Genomic DNA, 17,811 nt, shown 5'->3' with positions numbered 1-17,811 from the left:
TCTATGATGCCCTTTTTAGGGCTGAAGAGGAGGAAGCTGTTTAGATTGTCTTTTTCTGAGAGGAGCAGATAGTAATTTGAAATTAAGGAAATCTTGAAATAGACCTTAAAAAAGCATTGAGGAGATCTGCTGTCATAGAAGTTATGAGGATCAAACAAATAAAAATCTGTTAAGTCATTGCAACCTCTTAGAAACAAATTTTTAAAAGCCCATTTTCTCTAATGTCCTAGTACAGGTAGTCTAAATACAACTGTATGTATTTACTAATCCAGACTGGTTTACAGTTTTAATTGCCTTATTACTTGCTTCATTTTTCAAGGCTGAAGTTTCTCTTGAAAAGCTGAAAGAGAAGTTAATGCTTATGTTCAAATTTGAAGGCTTAAGATTTTCCTAAAGTACCAAATTGCAGAACTTGAAACTTTGGAAGAGGAAGAAGTTGGTAAATTTAACTTCTTTATCCAGTCTGCCTCATTTTTGCCATCCCTTTGGGGTTTTTTCGTAGTTTTTGGTGGTTTTTTGATCACAGCCTCTCACCTGTTCCAGTGACTCACCACCTTCAACAGAAAATATTTCTTCTCTATATCCAGCCTGACTTGGTCTTCTTTCAGTTTAAACCCATTGCCCCTTGTCCTACCACTACCTACCCTTATAAAAAATCCTTCTCCAGCTTTCTTGTGACGCCCTGCAGGTTCTGGAAGGAGCTCTAAGGTCCCCCCAGAGCTTTCTCTTTTCCAGGCTGGACAATCCCAACTCTCTCAGACTGTCCTTGGAGCAGAGGTTCTCCATCCCTCTAGTCATCTTTATGGCCTCCTCTGGACAGCAGGTCCCTGTCCCTCCCGTGCTGGGTGCCAAGGCTGGATGCAGTGCTCCAGGTGGGTCTCAGCAGAGCAGAGCAGAGGGGCAGAATCCCCTCCCTGCCCTGCTGCCCACGGGGCTCTGGATGCATTCCAGGACATGTTTGGCTTGCTTTTCCAGAAGTTTCCTGGATTCCTAAAAATATTTAACATTCCCAAGCAAATGTCTGTTTACACTGTGCACAGAATAAATATTTAGAAACATAACTTTGTTTATTTTCATTTTGGCTTAGTGGCTGGCATGGGAAATCTTCAAAGTATTCACTTTGGGAAAAAAAAAGTGAAGAATAACAGACACAAACAAAACCCTCATTGTTCAATTACAGTGTGTTCTGCTCAGTTTGTTTGTCAGTGGTCGGGATGCTAGAGGTGAGTGCACCAGTAGCAGGTTTGCTGATGTTCCAGACTGGGAGGTGCTGTGGATGTTTTTGAGGACAAGAGGCCTTGCAGAGGGATCTAAATAGATTGGAGCACTGAGCAGTCTTAAATGGGGTGAAATCTGTCAAGTCCAAATGGTGGATTCTGCACCTGGGAAGGAGTAACACCAGGCACAGGGATGGAGTGGGAGAGGAATGGCTCAGGGTGGGTCAGCAGTGCCGGGGCAGCCCCGATGACAAACCCCAGCCCAGAGCAGCGAGCACGGCCCAGAGAGGGGATGGTCCTGCTGGGCTCAGCCTCGGGGCGGCCTCACCTGGGGCCTGCTGGGCCCTGCAGGTGGAGAAGGATGGCAAGGTCCTTGAAGGTGTCCTGAGGAGGAAAACAAAGCTGGAATCTTCTGTGAGGAGCAGCTGAAGCATTTGGGCTTCTTCACTTTGGAGAAAAGGAGGCTGAGGTGTGACCTCACTGCTCTCCGCAGCCTCATGAGGAGGGGAAGGACACCGGAAGGGGCTGAGCTTTTCTTCCAGGCATCCAGGGACAGGATGCATGGGAATGGTTCAGAGCTGAAGCAGGAGAGGTTCAGACTGGATAGTAAGAAGCATTTCCTTACCACTCGGAAATGATGGTAAGAGTTTTTGGTGGTCACAGAGAAGAACAGGCATCCAGGAGAGGTGGTTGATGCCCCAAGTCTGTCAGTGTTGGAGAGGCATTTGGACAGTGCTATTAGCAATAGGCTTTAACCTTTGCTCAGTCCTAAAATGTTCTTTGGATTAGCAAAAAAGTCTTTGGAAGTGGCAGTTGGATTAGATTATTGGTTCCAACCATAGCTATTCTATTCTATTCTATTCTATTCTGTTCTGTTCTGTTCTGTTCTAGTTCTAGTTCTAGTTCTCTACTGTGATACTGAAATGCCAGGTTAATTTTGTTTACCAAACAGTGAGAGAACAGTGCAGCACCTGCCAGTTAATGGCAAGATGCTGGGAAAAGTGATAACTTTACGCTGGGGGTCATTAACCCCAGCAGCTCCTTGGCATTTTTTTCCACAGTCACTATGTAAGAAATATAATTTTAAACATTAAAATTCTGTTTTCTTCCTTACACAGAAACATGTAAAAGTACAAATTCTCTTTTGAGTCTTAAACTTGCACATCTGCATGTGTATATTACCCACTAGATACAGGATGACCCAGAGGTTTCTCAGCTGTGTTTGAGCTGGTGACTCTCTCAGTCTTTAGCTGACGCAGGAGTACTGCTCAAACAGGGTTGAGAGCAGGATGCCTTTTGTTGTCATTCCCTGCAGGACACCTTGGCAGATGCTCCTCAGGGCTGGCAGTGCAGCAGGACCATGGCAGCCCCTGCTCCGCTGCATCTGGATGGTGCCATGCTCCACTGCACAGCCAGGATGGTGCCGTGCTGTAAGAGACAGTCCAAAGTTCCTCTCATTTTTGCCCCCCGATCGTCACAGGGACAGAGACTGAGGCCCTGAAGACCCCAACAGGAGTTCTGGCCTGATTGAAGTGGATGCTTGCCAAGTGATTGTTTGCAGGTGTGCTTGCTGTGCCACCACGGTACACTGCTTTGAGCAGGGACTAGCAAGGAGCAGCTTGCTCTGTACGCTTACACCTGCTTCACGATACCCCAACCCATTAATTTCCCCCCTCTTGGCCAGATACCACTCGCTTTAGAGAACTCTGGTGATTCCCCATGGAACATCCCTCATCTCCCTCACGACCACCGTCAAGGGCGGAGATTGAAGCCCCCACCAAGGACTGAGACTGAGACCCTTAAAATTCTAACCCAGGGGTGCTGGCCTGACTGAAGCGGGAGGTCTGCCAAGTGTTGCCTGCAGGTGTGTTCGCTGGACCAAGACTGGTTTTCCATGGTACCAGTCCTGAAACAATGGGTCCTGCTCACTGCTGGGACTGGTTTGTCCTGTTTGGCACTGGACTGTCTGTACTTGTTCTCACCGGACTTACTCTCCACTGTCCTGTACCCTTTCCCTTGACATACTGTCCTGTTCCCCTCCGCCGGCAGAAGACTGTAAAAGACCCCTGAGTTAACCACAGACTTTGAGATTCTCCCTGATGTGACAAGCTGGACCTCGAGGATTCTGTCTCTCCATTGGTAGCTATTCCCCCTACCTGCTCTTTTTTTCTCTCTCTCCCTCCTTTATCTCCTTTCTAGTCCTTCTATCACATTTGCTGTGGGCACTCAATAAAAGGTGCATTTGTTTTCACTGATATTGAACATCCCCTCTGTGTTGTTTTTGCACTCTGAGATCCGTAAAACGAACCATCACGACTCCCGCTTGTACCAGGGACCGTGACACATGGCATCCGCCGTTCAAAGCCATTGCCCGAGGCTGTTGCCATGGGCACTTGCACAGAGATGTTGCTGGGGCTGGGTGCTGTGACAACCACCCACTGCCACAGCTTTTTAGGAATCTCATCCTAAGAGACCTGAACTTCCTTTAGCACTCTAGTAGCATGACTTTTCCACCTGAACAAAAGACAGGGAAGCCTCATAGGTTAAGCACATGATAATTTTCTTTGGATTAAATCATATATAGAGGCTGTGTTCTGTACGTCATGCATTTTACATTTTAATATGTAAAATTTTTGTTTATGTATTTAAAATATGTAAGATCTTTGTTTAATATGGTAGTTTTTTGTCTGAAAGCTTTTAAATATCAAATGCAACTTATTTCAGGAAAAAACTTCCTGCAGGAAGTTTAAAAAAACAACAACAAAGCAAAAGTAGAAGTAAAACCAAAAGCAAAATTCAAAAAACTCCACTAACCAAACCCCAAAAAGAGACATTGGAGACAACACCCAACACCAACATAAACAACACAAATAAGTATAAGAATTAAAATAAGATGAAAAAGACAAAGCTGCAAAAGTAAGAACATACTATTTCAACTATTTCGGTCCTTAATTATGAATCTTGATTAGTAAAGGGACTCAAGGAGTAATAAAGTCAATGGTACTTACCCACTGGCTGATATAAGAGCAATTCCAGCAGAAGTGTCTCTAATCCAGAGCTCTGGCTGAGCTATTTAAACTTAGAGACTACTAAAAAGATGTCAAATTCTGTGAAAGCACAGATTAAGATACACAGGGCTGGCATTTGTGTTTTCTCTTCAAAACCCCTGTCCAGTGAAGAAAGAGAAATAGTTAAGTTTCAAGAGGAACCGTGCAAGGGAAGACAAGGGGAGTTTCCTTTTGGGCTCCCTGTATCCTCAAAGCCACGCTTACACCTTCTGAAGATGGAAGGAAGTATCTTCAGCTGTGGAATTTTAAGGATCCTACACAGGCTTCAAGAAATTATGTGTAGCATTGGAATGTTTACACACAATAAATCTGCACTACAATTTGTAAAATTTTGTAGGAAAAAGGAACAAAATGTCACTACTATCTGAACAAGAAATACAACCCTAAAACTTGCTTTTGAAATAATTTTGTCTGTTTGAGATAACACACAGGAGGTAAAGCACCAGAAGACAACCCCGAGCCTCACTTGGGAATTTTTCAAATACATTAAAATAAGGGAAGGAATTTTTTCTTTTTCTGATATAGAAAGACTCAACTAATAGATGGAAGGAAAGTTCAAAAAGTGCTTAAATTTGAAAAGGGCCTGCTGAGAGTAATACATGCCTTGTAATTTTGTGCACCCTCCTACAAATATCTAGGTATGACATTTGAGGAAGTGGCCAGAGTGGGTTTCCCAGCCAAGACTTAAAAATCAAAGGTAGGAAAAATTTACACTAACTATGGAGGATCCTGTAATTGGGATCAGTTGTCCAAAGGAAAAAACTCAGTGTATAGAAGCCTGAACATGGCTGGTCTGGAAAGTTTGGTCTGGGTGGCTCAAAGGCTGAGCACAGACTTAATAACAACTTCTGCAATTATTTCATGTGGATTTCAACACTAAGGGAAGGAAAGGGATCCTCTCTCTTTTGAGAGGAGTGTTGCTCTTGAGTGGAGCAACAGCAGTACTTTTGGACAGCAAATAAAAAGCCTTGTTGAGGAGTGATCCAAATCACCCAGAACCTGGTATTACATTAATCTGTCCTGCAAGTTGTCAGTGGAGATGGAACTGCAGGGACTCATCGCACAGGTGATGTTCAAGACTGACCTTGAATCTGAACATCCACCTCCACACGAGACTATTCAAAATAAAAAAGCTTTCATAAATAAGAAACAGATTTTCTCAAGGATTCATCACACTTTGCTTGTGCTAACAGAATACATTCAGTCTAAGCAGGAAACCCACTAAATCTCTCCCTCCACACACATATTTCTGGCTTTTAGGAATTTAAGTGCAGAGTGAAGGAGTATTTCTGTACAATCATGAATGCTAACAAGAGATGCAAAATAAGAGACTGAAAGACTACTTGCTCAAAGAAAACGTAAGTCTTCAGTCTGTGGTTGTGAGGTCAAAATGAAAAGCAGATCGCCCCTTGTGTGGTTTCTCCAAAATAAATTACATCTAGTGGGAAAATGGGGCTGTTTCCAGCAAATTTTGTAGCCTTTTATAGTTAGGAAGAGAAATACAAGTAAGGGATAGGTAAAACAAATTCAGAAGCCCTCTTGAGATAAGAGAAAGGAGGAAGTGCATTGAAAGTGAGTTGCTGGACAAACAGTGGGGAGTGGGGGAGTGAGGTGCAGCCCCAGCAATGACCCACCCAACACAGCTCGGTGCTGCTGACTGCAGCTGCTGAGAGGAACAAGCTACACTGCAGGCACAGCTGCAGCACCCTGCTAATGACCAGTCCCCAACAAAGTGAGGGTGAAATCAGATAAATCACCTTCCTAGATTTTAGGAAGTAGGATCTTGTTTCAAAATAGAAATATAAGCCTTACAACACAGCCGCCCAAAGAACAGTGATGGAGAAAAGCTCTTCTGAAGCCCAACCAGATTGCTTTAAAGAAGAAGCTGCTGAAGTAAGGAGTGGCACGGGTCACTCCGTGCCAGACTCTGTGGGTGGGACAGGTATTCATTGGTGAGGTCCTGCTGTAACTGCGGTGCAGGGAGTCCCTCCCCTGGGATGGTTGCCAAGGGCACAGCGCACACTTGGGCCGCCACCCTGCAGGTGTTGGTGGCCTGAGCCAGCTTAGTTCCTGGCAGGATAAACCCTCCCCTGCCCCGCCCGTGCCCCCGAACCGGCCCGCAGGTCAAGGAGTGTCTGGAAGATATCTGACCTCACAGTCTGGGCAGCAGTGAGCAGCGCATGCAGCTGCACTGCCCCTAAATAACGCAGAAATTTGAAATTATGTAGTTATGTCTGATGGGGGGAACACAGACTGGCAAGAAGTCTCCCAGAATAATCCAAAAATGCATTCCCTGGATGATTTACAGGTGCCCAGACATAATTTGAGCACTGTGAGCAGTGAAAAACAGATCAACAAAGTGTGTGCACATTCTAGGATTAAAAACTTTCAAGTTTCATTTTGGAAGGGTCCAGACTGAACTCTTAAAACATTTATTTTAAATCAATGAAATATTAAAATACTATGAACTTATTTGTATAGAACAATAACACTTTAATATTTAGTCAAGGAACCATGAGATCTAAAAACTTGCTAGTTACATTAAGAACTCACCCATTACAACTCAGAACTTCAATGATAAGATGACAAATTCTTGGAAGGATATGGAAACGGTAATATGATCATGGTGTGGCTCCTAGGTGAGTGGAAGAACTCTAGGATATAGGAATTGTGGCTTGCACTCCTGCTATGTGTAGGGCATGAGATCTCAGGAGTGCTGGGACATAGCACAGAAAGGGTGTTTGTCTGAATTCAGTGTCACTAAGATCTGCCTGGGGCTTGGAGTCAAAGCAAAGGATCAGCTGAACTCATCCCTTCTTTTCCCTGGAATATCATTAACACATGCGTTTGGCAGAATGTCCTGCTGTTAACTAGCACCAGATGAGCCAGATCTGATTAAAATTTTTTTTTCTGACATAAGCCACAAACACACTCAAGAACTATTTTAGGGCTGCAAGGTATTTCATGTTAGAGCTACTGTTTAGCACAACTTAATCATTCCACAGTAACAATATTCTTACTAATGACACCACAACAGCAAAACAAAGGCTAAAGTTTGACTGAAATTAAAAAAAAATTTAAATAGCTTTCTTTTTAATGGCCACACCTCACTAATACACTTATGCTGAATATTTCCCATGCCTACTTTTGTACATGTTAGAGTTGTTAATATAAGCAATAAAGAACATCAAAATTACAAAAGGGTGTTACTGAATAATTTAAAAAAATACTTATACAGTTCTGTCAAAAACTATTGTGATCTTGAAAATATTCAAGGATTATTCTGAAATTTTACAGTATGAAGTGGATGATTAATAATTTCATTCTTATTTGGATTGTGAAAGTGTCTGTGTTTTCTTAAAAAGTACAATATGGCTAGTGTTAATTCTAAAAGCTTGATAATACCCCTTTGTTAGGTAAGCTGCTGCAACAAGTTCCATGTATGGATCCTGTACTCAAAGGGAGAAAGCAGGAAGAATAAAAAATTCAATAATCTTATAGTTATATATGTAGAAATCTATAGCCATACAGTGAAAAAATACTACAAAGCTATGTCAATACAAAGGAGTAAAATTGTGTCACTGGATCAACTACTGCACTGCAGCACTTAAAGAACAACCAAAACAAAACCAAACACTTTCTCATGTAGAGAAATTCTTATCTTGGTGTGTGCTGCTGCTGCTGACATGGTTCATGTTGGTACAAGTGCAGCTGCTGCTCAGAGGTTGCGCCCTGCACTGGTGCCACTGGTGTCGAGACCGGCACTGGTGTTGAGCCGATGCTACAGACAACCATCAGCCCGAGTGTCACACAGCAAACAGGAGTTTGTTTCCCAAAACGGGGCACTGCTACCTTCTCCTTCCACAGCCAGTAACCTGGGTCCTTGTGATGGGCAAAACCAGACTAGGTATTACTCTGTGTACTTCGGGAGGGTAAAATTCAACTCTTTAACTAGTAAGAATCATATTCAATTTATTTAATCATCTATAATCAACTTTATAACTGTAAATTATGTAACAACCATCACATCCCATCAAGAAGCATGTATGCCACTGGCATAACATACAATATAGTAGTGGTCTAAATCCTCTCAACTAACACACTTTTAGACTTCAAATTTATATTGTTTAATTATAACTTCTTTCTGATAATTTTATTCCAATAAATACCAAGCAAACCGAAATAACCCCCCATCTTTACTACTGGAAAAGCCACATGAAATGAACATGGAAATATTTGTATTACCTATTAAAAATAAGATGCTTTAATATAATTGCATCAGAAATTACTAACAGCCAACTTAATTTTAAACTGCAACTGTATGAAATCCTTGGGTTTACCACTTGGGAGTTTCTTGGTGAAGTATTTTCACCTCTGCTTATCAGTAATATCTGACATGTCATATAACCCCTCTAGTCTCCAAGTATGAGTTTGCCAGTATAAAGGCTGCACTTGGCCCTGAGAAATATAGTCTTTCATTGTTTGCTACAAAAATGTCCTGTTTCCAGAGCTGCAGAGGACTGACTCCTGTTTCTTCTACTTCTCCCTCCTTTAACAATACTGATCTTAGCCCAAGAGGTGGCTTTTTGTATGGTGAAGAGACAACTATCAACACTATCAAACAAAGAGGTGCTAAATAATTTCTGTTCAGAAAAATTCCAGTGGTGAAATAACAAAAAGGCATTCCCCAACAATTTACTAACTGGATTCTGAGGAGTTATTAATAATTTGTTTAATGGGTTGTTTGGATTTTTAACATACCAATATTTTGAAATACTGTTATTATTCCTCACAAATTGAATAATGCATTAGAATTCTGCAAGTCTGTTTCATAAAAACAGCCCTCTATCATATATTAAACTCTTAAAAGAAACAAAACATAATAGAAAAATAACTATGTTGAGGAACACCTGTTTTCGATAAATACATTTAAAAAGACACTAGGGTTTAATATACTCCTAAAAGTTTAGCTGTTTTTTAGATTTTTTTACTGTTTGCAAATATGCTGCTTTTCTTGCTCTCTAGGAAGACAAACTGCTTATGAAAGGTTGTGGCAAGGCAGTTGAAGCAAATACTTCTGTAAGATTTCTATAGCATTTTTTTCAATTTACAAAAAATGAAAACATCTTTCAATTAGTAAAAAAATTAGTCTAATATACAAACATTTTCTTTAAAAATTCATCTGTGAAGGAATGTAGTATAATTGCCCAGACTCATACCCACTCACTCCTCTGACACTGGTGGCTAGCTCCTCTTGACACAAGCCTCTCTATATTAACGCAGAGAAATGTGTACATGGCCAGTTGGCCCAAGCAGAAGAGTCATTCAGCCTTTCCCAAATTTGAACTATCATAAATTACCACTTGGACAGCATTAGAAAGAAATTGAAGCATACAAGGAATAAACTATAGTTTCTCTTTATATCAAAATGTACTCTTGAAAATGTGTTTGGCACAGTGCTAAATCATATAGTTAATACTAAATATTGCAGGATACAATAAAACCCTGGAGTTAACTTGTGTTTACACCCTTCTAGGGATAAAAATAAAAAGATACCAATTATTCAGAAGTCAGTCTATAAAACTGTATAAACAATATTTTATGTCTTGTTTTGAAAACCACTGATATAGTAAATTTTACATAAAAGACTGCAAAATAATATAAATGGATTTAAACAGATCTTTACAATAAGAAATTCAAATGGAAACAGACAAGTAACAAAGAGAAGTAAAAAAATTTATTGCAGTATTTGTTCCACCAGATTTGCTGGGGATCCCTTTTCTTGTATTATCTCAGGGTGACCTAATACATCAAAATCTACATTTACAAAAACTCCTCCTGCAGATAGGTCATAGATACTGCATGCTTTTTTTTCTTTTTTTTTTTTTTCTTCAACAGAATAAATTATATATCCAGGAGATTCTGCCACTTTACAGCCTGGAAAAACAAAGATTTCCTGGAAACTGGGCTAAGCTAAAGAAAGCCATCCGCTGCTAGGTTAAACTCCAAGAACACTTTATTAAGAACATTAACAGACTAATTTCCAACATTCACTGGTTTATTTTTTTTAAACAGAAAGGTTTTTTTTTCAAGATATAAACAATTTTTTTGTTAAACTATAATACAGTGGGAGTAAAAATGAACTGAGAAGTTTCTGCTGCACAACAGCGAAGGAAGCTCCCACAAAAATGTTTACCAAACATTTCCTTCTTTTTTCCCCGCGTCCCAGGTTCCATTCTTACTCTTCATTTAACTGATTTTTTTTTTTTTTTTTTTTTGCCATAAAGTTGATATTTCAAGTTTTTCTGTTATTTCAATTCCTGTAAATTTGGCTGCATGTACAAATTCATTAGCTGGAAGTTCCATCCTTGGCGGCATACAGCGATCGTAAAGTCTGCACAACTTTATTAGTCAGCTTATTAGCACTCGTTAGAGCAATTTTTTTGTAAATAATGTCTGACTCTTTAATAGTGTCTACCCAAGGCACCAGTTTGCGGCCATCACGGCGCTTAGCCTCAGTCCAGGAGCCACTGTAGGAGCCTGCCATCCACTGAACACTGAAGCCATTGCTGGTTTTCTGTACTACTCTTGCAATTTGTGGTCGGTCTTTGTACTTTGGACAGCAAATAGCGATGACATCCATGACATCAACACTTTCATTCATCTGTGCTGCCAACTCCGTAGAGTCTGAATTTCGTTTTGACCTTCTCAATGACTAAAACATTGGGGGGAAAAAAGACCAAGTGTTACACAGAAGAACTTTAGTGAAATTATTGCTTTTATTGCTTTTAATCCCTTGACGCCGGGAGTTGGGATTCCCCGGCACACATTCCATTGCCGGCAATGAGACGCACCGCGACCGCCAGCGCCAAGGGGTTAACATATCCTTGTAAAACCACATACTCTTAATTTGTACCCGTGTCTTTATCTCTTATTGATATATAAAATTATATATACACATGAATCATAAAGCTACATAAAAACTTGGCAACAATAAAAAGGATAACACACAGTACATTCCAAAGGAAAATTAATAACTTTTTATACGGGATAAATCTCATTTTCTAGTTTGGTTTTTTTTTTATTGTCTTTTCTGTTAAACTTTCTACAAAAGTTGTATAAACGGTTAAGTAGAGAATCTCTATCTACAAAATGCTTTTTTTTTTTCATGTGGATTACATTACTTGGTGTACATTTAATATAATAAACTGACATTTATAAGCACATAAAAATCATTTTACGTAATACGCTGCGAAATACGTTGACTCCTCCTCCGCCTCACCCCTGAAGTGCCTCCTCCTCTATCCTCCCCATCACTTTCATCGTCCTCTGTCTCAGCTGCATTGTTTTTAGGGCTGCCTCCTCCAAGCAGTGAGGTAATTGCTTTGTTCCGAGCATTTGTGCTAGCTGAAACCTCTCCATCTTCTTCCTCTTCATCAGGATCCAAATGTTCCATAAGGAGCTTGAACTAATAATACAAAGAAGATCAGTTCACTTTGTAACTTTAAACATTTACATTTATATCATGTTACATTATGTTAGAAACAAGTAGCAAAGTAAAGCAACAGAGTAAAACAAACAGTTGACAACTTGAACAGCTCATGTTACTTTCTACAAACTTAACTTTCTGATTTTTTTTGGTAGATATACAAAAGCTTTCTTCCTGTGTTTTCCAAATGGCAAGTTTTCTCTAACTGTTATTGGTACAGGGTGAGGGACAGCTAATAAACCACATCGAGTCTCTGTTCCCATGATGGAAAGAGTCAGGAATAAAGTGAACAAGTAATATGGGAGAGGTATACACCATGGATATCAGAAACTGGAAAATACTCCATAAAGATGAATATCCTTAAGCTGAAATTAAATATCATTGAGTTTAAACTTATAAGAAAGAAATACAGTCCTGTTAAACATCCTGAAAGGAAGATCCACACATCACACAAGATAACCAGGAACTTAACATTTTGAAATGTACCTTCAAGTTTATACTGTATTAAAAGATTACAGACTTTCTGCAAAGCAACTTTACTTACATCTAAGTACTGTTTTACTATACTCCTCTTCACATCTTCTGTGATCTTGGAATTAGCCATATCACTTCGCAGAAAATCCAAAGTTTGTTTTGGATGGAAATGCACTCCTGTCTTCCTGTTTATAGCTTTATCATAAACTTTTGCAGATTCAGATGGAGAATATTTTTGAATTTTACTGTTTAAAGAAAACAAAAGAGAAGACCTTTAAAGGCAAATCCAGAGTAATTTGAGCAAAATTATTTTAAAACCTCCAATAAAAATGTTTATCATTCCATATACAATAAATACCCTGGTAAGAAATCAAATAATTGGGTTTTTTCTAAACCAAAGTTCAATTTAATAGTTTTTTTTTTTTTCTGTTACACAAATGTATTGCTTAAACAGGTAGTTACAATCAACTTAAATAAATGGAAAAATATCACTGCATAACAAGTGTCCTATTATCTAAATAGCCTTACCTATCAGAGAATCCACAGAGGTTCTTTAGATGCTGTTTCAGCATCAGAAGTAATAATATGCCTTGGGAGACATTAGCAAATTCAATTAAAGGAGCTGAATTTTCAGGTAAACACTTCATCACTGCATTTATATCATTTTCTTCATCAGAATCTGAATCAGAGTCCACTCGTTTCCGTAACCTCCGAGGCTTAGAAGCTTCGTCCTCACTTTCACTCCCACTACCACTGTTGCTGTCACTCTCAGTCTCCTCATCTGATGAAGGCTTTCTTTCCTTTTTTTTGTCTTTCACCATAGACTGCAAGACAGAGAAGTTAACACACATTCCAAAATTAGGATAAATAATATCATGTGTGCTCCTAAAATAATCTGTCCAAAATCATTACTAACTTAAATTAAAGAGAATTTACAGAACAAAGTTATTAATTTATAACTTCATAGTCTTAAAATTATTTATGGCAAAAATATACTGAAAAATTTATCCAACACCCAGATTTTCTTGCAAGGTGCATACAGAAGGAACTGAAGCAACAAGCACTCCCCTGCTATGTTATCATTAAATGACTCCTGAAGTTCATTAGCAGTGACAGCAAAATACAGTAGAAGACCAAACACAATAAACCAGGAAGAAAATTCTGTTTTTCTTTCCCCTAAATATAATTTCTATGTCTCATGGAGAGTTCCATATGTACTTTTGTGTCCAAGGTGGTTTTAAATCCTTGTCTCAAAATTCTATGACACTAATTACACTGCTGACCAAAGTCATCATATTAATAATGAATAAATAATGATTAATAATAATCAGCTGCCCTATGCCTGACAGTGTTCAAGGCCAGGCTGGGTGGGGCTCTGAGCAATCTGGTCTAGTGGAAGGTGTCCCTGCCCATAACAGAGGGTTGGGAACAAGGTGATCTTTAAGGTCCCTTCCAACCCTAGCCCTCTTACGATTCTATAGTTAGTTCTATGATTACTTCTAGATCTACAGAATTTCACATATGCATTATTACTGCACATAGTATGATTTTTCAGGACACAGACCTAAGCAGAATCTCATCCTTTTGGAGCTAGGTGCTACACACTGGTTCTCAACCTGAAGAATGTATTGTCTCTTTCTAGCACATCAACTTTGGTAGGGTGAGAGTTTAAAGCACAGTACATTTCAAGCTGTGAACTTTCAGGCATTAACTCTGACTTGTCTTATTAGTCAAACTGGACTTTCTAGAAACTGCTTCCTGACAAATTGCACCTTCTACTATAACAGCTGTTCAGGGAAGGAAAGACATTGAAATCTTTAAGAAGCAGAGGCCTCTCACAGGCTTGTGTGTTGCCATAACAACAGGTACTCTATCATGATTCAGGTTCTTACCGCTGACTTAAGAAATACTGCCCACTCCTCTCTTGCAAAAAACAATGTATTTTAAATCTCTCAGGCAACAAAGGCAACTGCCACAGCTACTTGACAACAAAATAAACTGCCAACTGGATTTTATTATTAAAATTTTACAAATAACCACAACAAACTAGTATTCCACGATGATTCTGGGTTCATGTGTTTTCAGATGCATACAATTAACTGTTATTCAGACATATTAGGAAATTATACAGATTCGATATCAAAATTCATTATTTTAAAATAATATAAGCAGCAATGTAAACAGAGTTTTTGACTAGTGTGTAGCAGATAAAGGTCAGAACAGTGTTGCTTGGTTTTTGACTGTTGTTTACATGCCAAGTAATGCAGCTGGTTCACACAATAATAATGGTACTGCATTCACTGAAAAATTATCCACATTATAGAAAAGCTTATGTTTCCACCACCATAAATATACTAAAATATAAATGCACATACCTCTTTAAATGACTGTAGTAGGTTGCTACCAGAAACTGATAGTGTAATGTCTATATGATGCATTATAAACAGTGGCTCTTCCTGTGTTTGGTAAGGAAAACAGGCTAGATTGTCTGCTATGTACAAAAGCATATTCACCTCTGTTTTCTGGAAGGTAAAGAAAAAATTACACATAAATACATGTAGAAATAGCCTGGATTCATATACTTCTGCAATGCTCCTAAGGATCTAGAGCAAAAAACATGACCACAATTTTTATTCAATATAACCCTCAAAAGCACTGTAAACAACATCTATACATGCAAAGTTTAGACATACCTGAAGATATATGATTTCTGATCTGTCCAAACTGAGTATAAAAAGGTACAGAGTGATGCAACATGCATTCTATTACACAGATAAATACCTTATATTAGAAAGTAAAAAATATACATTGGGAACAAAGCTATCAATAATTATGTCATTAAAATACATCATAAAAGGAGAACTTAAGCTTGTAATGCTGCATTTTAATTTCTTTTTAAGTGAAGAAAATGTGGTGCTTACTGCAGTATCATCAAAGAGGTTGAGTAAAGAAATTAGAAAGGCTCGTCTGTGTTGACGGTTCCCTCGAATCATGGAGTAGAGGTGTGAACACAGTGCACTGGATGATTCATCGTGTCTAAAACCTCTCACAGGATCTTTTGGGCAAGTATTAATTGCCTGCTGTACTTGGTAAGACATCTTCATACCAGCCACTGCTTTCATCTGAAATGGAAATATATTTATTTTTATTCAAAACATTGCTTCCAAAGCAGAACAACTGAATCCTTTTAAAGGGATGCTCATCTGAAATTTAAATTAAAAACACGCATTGAGGTAATACTACCTTTTGAGATAGTAAAGAGATTTGAGCTATCAAACAGCTGTCTTTGTGGCAGAGATTAGAATGTCTTGTGAACTGCTTTGACTCTAAATTCTGCTAGGAACATACAGCTAATCTGTTTACCCACTATAGCCAGGAATTTCAATTTAAACAATTTTCAAGAACATTGAAATGCTTTCATACATGAACAGAATATTCTACCACATGTATATGCTTGGTATCCCCTGTAGTGAAACCAGTAACTGAATCTATATGAGCACAACAGGACTAACAAATAGAAAATAATTTCATATATCCAATAATTTCCAGTTGATTTTACTCACTTCAACGGTCCTGCTCTAGTTTCAGAACAAACTGATTTTCTAGTTAGGCTGCATAGCCAAGTCTCCTCATACTACCTCTGCTGTTGTTCAGCAAAGTTGTCTGTGTGTCTATACACTGTCTTAAATCCCAGCTGCCTAACACAGTAAATTACAACTGCTAGATTTCACTTAATGGATGAGTTATCTGTTTGGATGCCATCAACAGTGCAATGCTCCAAATGCACTGGAATACAAAGAAGGACATGTGAGAAGTCCTACAACATAGTACACACACTGAATCTAGACTGGGATCTTCCAAATTAAGGAGAATGCTGCAGCTTAATTTCAGATCTTAAGCACAACTGGCACTATGCCAGTAATAACTCCATATCCTTACATAGCCCTTAATTTTTCCTTTCAGTAAGATTCATCAGAGGTAAACAGCTTCCTATGCTGCTTCTGCTTAGATTACAATTTATAAAGCCTTGGTGCCTTGCACACTCTAATATATATTTATATATTCTAAGGACTTCTATTGACTGTTACATGGTGTTTTCTAGTCCACTGATACAGGAAAATCACTGCTAAACATTATGAAACACTTGTCCTTACCTCTTATCAAATAAAGGCTTTTAAATACTATTTAGTGTGGAAAATATTAATCTGAATCATAAATTAAAGGAGATTTTGGACTAGAATAGACACTTCAAATTATATTATCATTCCTATTTCTCAGGCGAGTCATCCTTACAACTGCTTAGAGTTATTGTTTATTTTTTTACTTTATACTCTTTCTCTGGAGTTGAAGCATATTGAAGTGTTAAACCACTAGAGAATATAACAGTATTTTTTAAAATGTTAAATTAGAATTACTTACGTGAATGAACCCAGCATATTTTTTGTCTATTTCCACCAACTGTTGGTCAGCTTTATTTCGCATAGAGGGCTCTGGATCTGTGCCCATAGCAATTAAGTACGGCACACACTTGAAAAACAAATGAAATGGTTATTCAGAGGCATTGTACCTCCTCTTTCTCAGTCTTTTTTCTTTGTTTCTACTGCAGAAATTAGAATAGGAAGGTCTATGCAACTTACTACCCTCTCTTCAAGTAAATAGAACAAAATACTGTGAGACACCAGCATTCTAAATAAGTCGTGAGGTTTCAGGTAGTATTTCTCTTTTTCTCAAACTCTAAAGCGAATTTAAAATACAGAAAATTGCACTTAAAAACCTCAAAAAACTACTTATGACTGAACATGTGGAATGGTCGCTGCACCGAATAATTACAAAACATTATATAAGCAAAGAGTGATGGAGATGACAGCTGAAGCTCTGACACTGACTGTGGAATTCCACAGTGCTTGGAGGATATAGGGATTCACATGGAAGCAAGCTGACACAGGATAAAGAAGTAAATAAAGAAAACATTTTGGCATATACCTCAAAGTTGTGACAGAATTATGCTGCAGTGCATATATCTACATGCTCTTTAGGTACTGCCTGGGGTTTTACATCTTAATCAAAAAAACAGATAATGAAGCATTTGGAATCTTGTGGGCTAGCAACATAAAGCAGATTTCAAAATACACCTTCTGTAAAGGCCTCTGGCTACAGTAAGAAACTGCTGTAATATAAGTAGAAGAGAAGACCTGGAAATTTATGTAGCAAGTGTGAAAGCCTCTAAAAACATGAATAAAAGAAAGTCCCACCACAAAAGCCTATCATACCTGAACAGGATGGATGAGACCTTGGTTTAATGTCAGTGCAATGACATTTAGAGCAAAGTGGCGTACACAGGACTGGTTATGAAAGAAAGCCTCAAGGACCTGTTTGAGATATAGCTGCATGATGGAACTACTCATCCCTGAGGAAATATCACCCATTTCTTTCAGGTCTTCCTGTTTTGCTACTTTTTTCCCTGTAAAAAGGACAAAAGCAATAGCATACTCATCATAGTATAACCACTTATTTTGCCATCACTTGATATATGCTGATCTTTGAGTGTCACAATAAATACATA

The 17,811-nt window shown here is 38.7% G+C and overlaps 1 protein-coding gene across 6 annotated transcripts in view; it reads right to left on the bottom strand.

The window, feature by feature from the left end:
- Positions 1-9,686: 9,686 nt before the first annotated feature.
- NIPBL (NIPBL cohesin loading factor) overlaps positions 9,687-17,811 on the bottom strand; it is a 150,664-nt gene continuing 142,539 nt past the window's right edge. For 5 of the 6 annotated variants that reach the window (XM_068177048.1, XM_068177052.1, XM_068177050.1 and 2 more), the window contains 8 exons: positions 17,519-17,709; positions 16,668-16,775; positions 15,170-15,370; positions 14,624-14,770; positions 12,777-13,072; positions 12,319-12,493; positions 11,568-11,753; positions 9,687-11,000 (listed from right to left, as the gene is read on the bottom strand). In XM_068177048.1, coding sequence (XP_068033149.1) covers positions 10,635-11,000; positions 11,568-11,753; positions 12,319-12,493; positions 12,777-13,072; positions 14,624-14,770; positions 15,170-15,370; positions 16,668-16,775; positions 17,519-17,709 — 1,670 coding nt within the window. In that variant the 3' untranslated portion in view covers positions 9,687-10,634. Of the gene's footprint in view, positions 11,001-11,526; positions 11,754-12,318; positions 12,494-12,776; positions 13,073-14,623; positions 14,771-15,169; positions 15,371-16,667; positions 16,776-17,518; positions 17,710-17,811 lie in introns of all 6 variants that reach the window. The other variant, XM_068177049.1, reaches the window with a different exon arrangement.

This window comes from Anomalospiza imberbis, chromosome Z, assembly GCF_031753505.1.
Source record: "Anomalospiza imberbis isolate Cuckoo-Finch-1a 21T00152 chromosome Z, ASM3175350v1, whole genome shotgun sequence".
In the NCBI taxonomy this organism is placed as follows: domain Eukaryota; kingdom Metazoa; phylum Chordata; class Aves; order Passeriformes; family Viduidae; genus Anomalospiza; species Anomalospiza imberbis.
This window is presented reverse-complemented; position numbering and strand designations above follow the sequence as displayed.